We start from the raw sequence: 10000 nt of genomic DNA on the forward strand, positions 1-10000 counted from the left end.
TTTATACAAATGGGTTTGAGATAATTGTCCAAAATAGGTCAGGTTTAGGTTAGGTCAGATCAGGTCAGGTTAGTTTAGATTAGATTAGATTAGATTAGATTAGATTAGATTAGATAAGATAATTGTCCAATATAGGTCAGGTTTAGGTCAGATCACATCAGGTCACATCAGGTCAGGTCAGATTAGGTTAGGCTAGGCCAGGCTAGACTAAGCTTAGAATAGAATTTATTAGGTCATTCTAGAGTAAGCATCATGTCATCAAAAGCTAGTCCTAGTTAGAAGGGAGGATTGTTCTTTTTAGTTAAAGAAATATCAAACAAACTAGGAAAGATATAGAGTAAGAGTGATAAAGAGATTAGAAGAGAATAGTAGAGAATGAGAAAATAAAAGATATAGGGAGACTGAGGGAGAGAAGGAGGGATGAGGGAGAGAAGTAGGGATTGAAGGAGAGGAGGAGGAGAAAGAGCAAGATCAATAGAAAGAGAGGGATGGGAGGATGAAAGAGAGAGAGAGAAAAGAATGATGATTTGTGAATTAACAAAGAAAAGTTGATGAATATACCATCATCATAGTTTTTTATGTAGTTTAAGTGTACTCTCTCTCTTTCTCTCTCTCTCTCTCTCTCTCTCTCTCTCTCTCTCTCTCTCTCTCTCTCTCTCTCTCTCTCTCTCTCTCTCTCTCTCTCTCTCTCTCTATATATATATATATATATATATATAATATATATATATATTAATGTATTCATCAATATATATCTACATCTATACACCAGTTTCTGTCAGAAAAGAAAAAAATAGGTTGCTAAACTTGCAATATGTAACAGCATCTGATCCTACCATTCTTGAAACAATTTTCAGAAAATGCTAGGGAGGTCACACAGTATAATTGGCATCGTCAATCGGAACAAACGACAGGTCAAAGATGGTCCGGTTTCCAAGACTCTCCCTGGCTCGGCGGGGTGGCTGTGGTCAGACCAGTCCCTCCGCTTCTACCAAGACGCGCTGAGTTTTGTGGAGGCTGGGATCAAGCAGCACAAGAGCCGCATCTTCCTGACGCGTTTGTTCCTAAAACCTTGCGTCATTGTTGCGGATAATGAGGTCTTGCGCGAGCTCTTGACAGGTGAGTGTTCTTGCCAGATTCTGTTCCTTTCATATTATTCATATCTTTCAAATTATTGTTGTATTGTAGTGGGATTTCAGCATGATTAAATGTTGAAAGCTGAATATTCATGTTGTATTTCACAAAAATTTATATATATGTATGTATACATATCTATATCTGTTTATCTATATTTATATCTTTGCCTATATCTATATCCATATTTATCTATGTATGTATATATCCATCTATCTATCTTTATATATATGTGTGTGTGTGTGTGTGTGTGTGTGTGTGTGTGTGTGTGTGTGTGTGTGTGTGTGTGTGTGTGTGTGTGTGTGTGTGTGTGTGTGTGTGTGTGTGTGTGTGTGTGTGTGTGTGTGTGTGTGTGTGTGTGTGTGTGTGTGTGTGTGTGTGTGTGTGTGTGTGTGTGTGTGTGTGTGTGTGTGTGTGTGTGTGTGTGTGTGTGTGTGTGTGTGTGTGTGTGTGTGTGTGTTTGAATAATATATCATTAGGATGATGATGATGATGATGATGATAATAATTATCATTATTGTAATTATTATCATTCTTATTTCTTTTTTTAAGTATTATATTTTCGAGATTATATTGAAAATATATAATAGTATTTCTTCTTTCCTTCGCAGAGAAGAATGACGACTATGAAGCAGGCATGGATGAATACTTTGATCTCTTTGGGGATAATCTCCTCTTCATGAATGGACCAGAAGCTCGACTCACAAGAGAGCTTCTTTTCCCCCTGTTTAACCAAGAATCAAAATCAGGATACAAGGTATACTTCCATCAGCATAGAAATTCATTCAAATATACATTTTTGATTTTGTTTGAGGCTCATTGATGGTATAGTATGATATATTTCAGCAAACTCTAATCTTTTTACCCCATGTGCGTGCATCACAGGTTATTACAGAAGATCTTTTAAGAACCTGGGTTGGTGAAGTAGATACCGAAACACCTTTTGACGTTTATGAATCCACAAAGAACTTTGCTTTGCTTCTGAACCTTCGGCTATACCTTGGACTCGACCACACCAAAGAACCAGATCTTGTGCAGATGTTCACGACAGTGGCAAGCACTCACTGGCACGGTATGTTTGAATCAAAGAATTTGAAAAACAATAATACCAAGATTCATAGAAAATTCATAGCACAGAGATCAGTCTTAGAGCTTGTATTAATATGCATAATTCTTGTTACTATTTAGGCTAGATAGAGTACCAGTGGATGAGTATAGAATATATGTTGACCAAATAAGGCAACAAGGATCCTTTTGAATATCTGTGTTAAGTTTCTATATGCATGTGAAATGCAGGACTGATATGCTTTTTAGATTAGGCATCAGCCTGTATTACATGAATTGCCTCAAACTCACTTCATATTGTAGAATTTTTGTAAGACTACCTCTTATTTTTTTATAGTCACACCATAGGATTTATTTTAATATATGTATATAGATATATACATTTATGTATATACATAATTTTTGGGGGGGATGTGATTTTGGGAACAAGTAGCTTTACAGTCATAGATGCTTTTATTTTTGTTTTACATTTAATTTAAACTTTTTCAAGGTTTGTGTTCCCTGCCTGTAAACATTAGAATTCCCGGTTTGAAGTCTGGCTTTGGCACTGCAGTTGAGGCTAAGGATGAACTGTTGGGTCTGCTGAGGAAGCGACTTTACGAAGATAGTAGCCATGGTGAGAATTACCCTTATTTCAATCATAAGTTCTGCTCCATAATGTCTCCTTATTTCAGGTATCTGTTGAAAATAAGTATATTCAATGGATTGTTTAGGAAAACTTTTTTCCTTATGGTAGTAATATGTAGTAAATACACAGAGATGCAAATAGCCTTAACCCATTGTGGATAGGGGATAGATTTGCATGCCCAGTCTCCAAGATGGGTTTTATTTCAGAGCAAAGTAGCTTCAGGCAACATACCTTGACTTTTTCCACTCTCTTTCAGTTGCTCATTATAAAACTAAAGTTGTGTTTTAATTTTTGTTTTATTGTATTGAGAGCCCTATATGTGTCATATGACAGGCTCTGTCAATGCTGCAGTTGATTAAATTTGTAGTATAGGGTCCATATCAGCTCATTATTTTCTTTATGCTCAGTGTGATAGAAGTATTGCTGTTTTATGGAAAGATACTGTGCTACTTTATTTTTTTGTATTCATGTACTGTCATGAATGAATATGAAACATGACCATCTACAATGAAGATAACATGTAGAGGTTGGAAATAGGAAAGAAACCTGTGCTTCTGACTGTGAGTGCCACAGTAAAAGGCATCCTTACTGGCACAGAAGCACATTGTAGACACTGGGCATGGTTTGAGTCACCTTCCTCTTCTTGTTCTGCCTGCACATCCTTCATCGGAAGTACTTCAGAGGAAGAGGTTGGCAAGTTGCTGTGTGTCATCGCTCTATAAAGATAGTGCTTAATAGAGACCATGGATGGGTGCCATTCAGGGCTCTCTCTCCTGCTGGTGCTAGGAGAAAGTTGTGCCATCTAGGTTTTGGATGTTAGGCAAAACCTATTTTCCTTAATATTACAGAAATTATAATAATTATGACTGCAATTGTCATCATCACATACTCATTACTCATAAATAATAATAAAAAAATCCAAAAAATCCCCTCTAATGTCATGTAATGATGTTTGTTGTTGTCATTGTAATGATCATGTGATGATACTGCAATTTTGAATGATATTAAATAAATTATAGGAAACAAAAACGAGTGTTGTCCAGGAATCTTTGAAAAAAGTCATTATTTTTTAATTGACAATGATTTGTTAACAAACAATTAGGCAACAGATTGGTAATTATAGAGTTTGTATATTATACATAAATACTTATAGGTCTTCATTATATGTCTTATCATATTCAGCCTAAGTGTACATAGCCCACTACTAAGGGCTGTCTTACTAGTGGAACTGGAGCTTAATTGTCATTATGATTAGATTCTTAATATCATTAAGATTATATTTTCACTTTTGCAACAACTGATATGATATACCTTCTATTCCCACAGCTTTTCTGGAGAACATGCGTGAGAGTGTTCCTAATGAAGAACTGCAGTTGAACCACCTCCTTGTGTGCTGCTGTGCCCTCATTCCAAAAGTGTTTGCGTCAGTCCTCACGTCATTCATTCTGATGGCTCCTTCGTGGAAGGCTTTCTATCAGGTGGGGATGGCCAGGTTTTTGTTTCATGTTTACCTTCACCCTGGAAAAACTGCCAAGAAAACCTGTTTTGGTGACTTTTTATATATATATAAATGTATATATAGATGTAGATATATGTTTATATATATATATATATATGAATGTATATATAGATATATATATATAGATATTATATATATATATATAATATATATACATATATACATATACACACATATACATATATACATATACATATACACATATACATATACATATACATTATACATATACATATACATATACATATACATATACATATACATATACATATATACATATACATATACATATACATATACATATACATATACATATACATACATATACATATACATATACATATACATATACATATACATATACATATACATATACATATACATATACATATACATATACATATACATATACATATATATATATTATATATTTATTTTTATATATTATATACATCTACATAATATATATAATACAATATATATATATATATTATCTATTGACACCCAAAAATTATATATACTTTGTTAAAATAAAATAGTAATGACTCTGATGAATTTCTGTTTTTAAAGTATTGACTATATTCATAGAGGTTATATATTTAAGCAAAAATGATATCATGTACATGCAATTTTCATGATACTTCTGGGAAGATTTTGCAAATATATGATTTATTTTATTAAGTTTGCAGTTATAACAAAAGTGAATGACAGCTTCTCCTAAAAATATTAGATGATTTTAGTGCAAGCATGTATGTCTTCACCTTTTATGCAGACTGTCTAAGTATATTCAGTATATTTCACACAAAGTGTTTTTTATACACTTGCTCCATCTAACACCCCAGCCAAGTACACATTACATAATTTTTTGCCAGCAAAATATACTATTGTAATAGATATGGCCTCACAGTACAAGGCCATACTTTGGCCACACCATATTTAACACCAACAACAAATTATGATTGTAAGAAAAACATAGAATGCATTATTTTTCCATTGTCCCAATGCTGGAGAGAGGTATTGATGCAAACCACACACACTTGTACTTGTGGTTTTCATACTAAACATGAAAATGAAGTTTGATTTTGGAAAATATTCAAATATCTTGCCTGATATATGGAAAACTACTTCCAAGGAATTTTTATTCATTCACAGTTGCAAAATTATATGTATCTTTTTTCTTTTTATTTCCTCACTCTTTTTCATTCTTCACAAGCTCCTGTCTGAAAAACTTCTCCTTTCACAGGCATGTTCATCAGAGGAAGAAGAAGACAAAGCACTCGATTCCATTCTGCTTGAGGTTGTTCGCTTGATGCCCCCTCTTGCAGGTGGTCGTCGTGTAGCCTTGCAAAACACACAGCTCAGTGGCTATGAAATATCAGCGGGGATGGTGATCCATTTCAGCTTCTTTGGAGCACACACAGATCCTGAGATTTTCCCTCAGCCAAAGAAATTTTGGCCGGAAAGATGGAGTCGGGACAACAAAGATGATCGAGGGAGGATTTTTGCCTTTGGAGCAGGACCACGAGAGTGTATTGGAAAAAGAATGATCTGGGACATAATGATGGTTAGTATTGATGATATGTTCTGAGTTCTGTACATATCTGATGAAGTTCTATGTAAGTTAGAATTTGTTAAGAGTCAGTATTTATTCCTCCTTTGCATTTCAGATGTTTTGCAAAACGTTTGTGAAAGAATTTGATTGGGTAATCACTGACGATCATCTGAAAGAAATGAAATACATCCCTGCAGTGCGGCCAAAGCAGAAACCACAAATTGAATTGCGGTCACGAAGGAACTAGTAGGATCTAATCTTTTCCTAGGACAAGGTACCAGTTTATGAGGATGAATATTTACAAAAAGTAAAATATGTAATTTCATTCATTCTTATTTGTACTAATAGTAGAAGGTATGAAGAAGACTGAATGATTCCAAGAGGTAAGATATATCGTTTTACTTATTCTCATTCATACGTTCTCCTACATTTTTCTCATGGAATGCTGTTTAACCCATTGCTGCAAACAGGCTTAATTAAACTACTTCAGTCGCAATGTCACAAATGGAATGAAGGTCTGTAGATTTGTATGCTGATATGCTGGTATTCAATTTTAAGTAACTGTGATAAGAAATTGCATGAAAATGAAAGCAGAGGATATGATACCACAGCAACTTTCGCAAAATATAGTAGTAGAATAGTAGAGATGGTCATCTCGATTGTTGTTGTACATTCTGGCAACACATTCTTCTCAAATTCATTAAATATTACTTGTTATAAGCTTTTACTTTTAGCCGCATTCTTTGAATATTTCGCAGGCATAAATCCAGTTTTACATTTTATCAGAGACCCAACCAAAACAGACCAAGGAAAGATATGCAGATGATGTTTATTCAATTTGAAGATGTTCATATTTTCATTTATTTATTTTTACATATTATTTGTTGGAATACTACTTTATATATTTTAATTATAATGAATGCAATGCGTAATTAGTATAAAAAATGAAGCAAATGCTGATTTTTTTTTTTCAATATGTTATTTATTGATAAGGAGCATTGTTTATTGGCAGAGAAATAATTTTCTATTTTCTTTACATTTTATATATTTAGAAAATGCAAGCTGGAAAAGAAATCAGATTTTTATTTTTATATATCAGTTCATTAATGTATTATATTCAGAGATTATTGGAGCCTTAGATCTGAGGGATGTTAATTAGTTACAATATTTTGTTTATGATGTAAGTGGTTTTGTCAGGACAAAAGAAAATCATTACAGCATACTTAAGAAATTCCTAGTTGCCCTAGTTTATTTTAAAGTAGATATAGCATTGCTTTGGCAAGTTTATGCTTTGCTGAGTGATTGTCTTAAATTCAGTCATACAGCTGCATTTCATGCATGGAGTTCAATTTTACTGTGAAAATCAGTGAATAATTTACCTACCCTTTTTTGTGGTGAGATGTTTGTCTCTCCCTTTTTATCACAGTCATTCTATGGATTTACAAATATGCCATCATAATCAAATGATCTCCAGATTACTGGCAAGATGAATTGCATTCAATTCTTTATGAGATATTTTTTTCAAACTTTTATCTTTGGTCCATTTTAGGTATTTAGTTGTATAAAGTACTTGAAAAAAAAGAGAAAGATGTAGAAACACACACTAAAAAGCCAAGAAAAGTCAAATGGAATAATGTAGTAACACAAAGAGTTTGAATCCAAGAAATGTTGCAAGAGTAAAGAAGGCATAGGATTTCTTAAGAGTCCATGATGATTATTGTTGATTACCATTATATTGGAGGTTGTATGTTAGTAGATAGATTCTACTCAAGGTGTGTGGACTTAACAACAAAGAATATGACCTCATGCTCCTTCAACATCATATCAGTGTTAAGTTGTGATTAATTCTTGTGTAGTAGCATTATTATCGGCCAGGAAACATATGCCGATTTGTTTTGACAACCTATTTAAGATATTGTAGCAGTCCCTCCCTGGTGCTCATATGGCAGCTTATGTTCGGGTAATTCTCAGAACGCTATTGATGTTAACAGTTTGTGTTGCGGTAATTTTCAGAAGGTTGTTATCAAGTCTTGTCCTTTTGTTGCTCTTGTGATTTTTTTTCCAAAAACAAATAGAAGATGGTTCTCAAGATCATGGTCTCATAAAGTGACCAGCAAAACTCACTCTATTTCTGTCAGTGTCTCATAGAGAGTGTTCAGAAAGCTTTTAGTTTCCTAGTGATATGTGGCATATATATTATATATATATATATATATATATATATATATATTATATATATATAATATATATATATATATATATATATATTATATATATATATATATATATATATATATATATATATATATATATATATATATATATATATATATGAATATATGTATATATATATATATAAAATCATAGATAGTTAAGTTATGATACATAGCCCTTAATGGTAAAGGACAGTACAATGATTCAAAAACAAAATTTTATTGGATAGATGAGCCAGTAATTTTAAAATCCAACTAGACATGATGATGTAATCCAATAGGATTTTGAAATGTGTCTCTAATAAATTTGATTATTTCTTTCATTGTTCTCTATCACAAAGGCAGTGAAAATATGTGCAGGTGTTTAGTTAGATAATAGGATTAATTGATTTACTTTATATTGCTCTATGCTAACAAAATTCTTAAAAAGAATGTGCCTCAGAGGAGTTTGGCCTGTTCTTCTTGCAAAGTCTATATAAAATGGATGAGCATTTGCAGATTGTGGAGGTTGATTCATTGAGAAATATTTATTGTAGAAAAAAATACAACTTAAATATTAATGGAGTTTATACAAGTATTGATGCTATCAATATTAAAGTATTACTATTATTGACGAGGTTGATATATTAAGGGTGCTAGACTCTTGTAAAGTTAATTTTCCAGAGATGCTAAAAAAATGCACGAAAATAATGCTGTCTTGGTGATTTATTATTATTACTATTTTCTTTAGTTATTGGTAAATTATACCTATATAAGGGATCAGATACATATTGACAAAAGTTAAATTGTAATGAAAACTAATGTTGCATATGTTAAGAATCTAGTCCTTGATGCATAATGTATTGTTGCAAGTTTATTCCTGTTAATTATTTTGTAACTATTCTTTGATTTGAGTATATTTTGATTACTAGATCTCTGTACGCTAATATGGGTATTTTTGTATAAGTCAATATTCATAGGTTATATTTTTGTGAGAGAAGACTATCAATTTGTGAATTTAGTATATAAGAAAAGTTATTTTATATTGAGCTTGAAGATTTTAATTTGTTATTTTTGCTGCTTCTATAATACAAATACTTATAATTTTCTGTTTGTGGTGTTATTCAATAATGATACGTAAAAACTGATAGATTGGAAGAATGCATAATAATTCTTTGACAATCTAATATGTTATTAGTATTATCAGTTCTGAAATGTTATACTCTTCTATAGTTTAACTTTTTCCTCTTTCAATATAATGAAAAAAAAAATCATTCAAACCATCCCAAAGGCAATCTCTTTCACCTGAATACCTTTTTGCATAAAGTCTTCATTATTGTAGAAATTATGTAAATATCACAAAAATGGATTGTAGCCTAAAGTTGAGCAGTGATGTGATGCAAAGACTTGGAATAGTGTAAACTTTATATCAGTGTTAAATGCTTGCCGCTCAGCAAATATCCCTGTAATAGGGGTGCATCCTGCAGGTTAAGAACCTCTGTCTTAATCCTTCCACAACGGGCATTTTTCACTTGGTCAGATAATGTTTGTAGTGTTTTCTTCCTTTTGCTAAAATTAAACATTTTATTCCTACAGTTGTGTAAGTAGGGCATCATACAAAATGCAAATTAGCATCACTTTGCTACTATATCCTATAGAGACTCACATATCAATCCATAAGTCTAGAGATTAATGGAAAACACACACAGCCTGAACATCTTAAGATGTGGTCTGTCTCAGAAGGGTTAAGGCAAGTCCAGACGAGTGGGTGTACCTGGCAGGGAGTGGGCCTACAACCTAATTATGCGGGTCGTATCTGTGACTGTTGTCCGCATGGTAGAGCCATTGAATGATTTGGCATGCCCGACGATGCCAGCTGGTTGTCAAGCGTAGTACAAAGAACATGGTGC

General features: G+C 32.7%; 1 protein-coding gene across 1 annotated transcript in view; it reads left to right on the forward strand.

Moving 5' to 3' along the window:
- LOC147467206 (uncharacterized) overlaps positions 1–8089 on the forward strand; it is a 9445-nt gene extending 1356 nt beyond the window's left edge. Inside the window, exons 2-8 of the mRNA XM_086532370.1 lie at positions 858–1119; positions 1746–1891; positions 2020–2206; positions 2690–2815; positions 4154–4305; positions 5590–5910; positions 6014–8089. Of these exons, the coding sequence (XP_086388496.1) occupies positions 861–1119; positions 1746–1891; positions 2020–2206; positions 2690–2815; positions 4154–4305; positions 5590–5910; positions 6014–6145 (1323 nt within the window). The 5' untranslated portion in view covers positions 858–860 and the 3' untranslated portion in view covers positions 6146–8089. The remainder of the gene's footprint in view (positions 1–857; positions 1120–1745; positions 1892–2019; positions 2207–2689; positions 2816–4153; positions 4306–5589; positions 5911–6013) is intronic.
- Positions 8090–10000: the final 1911 nt, after the last annotated feature.

The sequence above is a fragment of the Penaeus japonicus genome, unplaced genomic scaffold (genome assembly GCF_977035675.1).
Source record: "Penaeus japonicus unplaced genomic scaffold, GWHDUDI00000001_assembly GWHDUDI00000037, whole genome shotgun sequence".
Classification (NCBI taxonomy): Eukaryota; Metazoa; Arthropoda; class Malacostraca; order Decapoda; family Penaeidae; genus Penaeus; species Penaeus japonicus.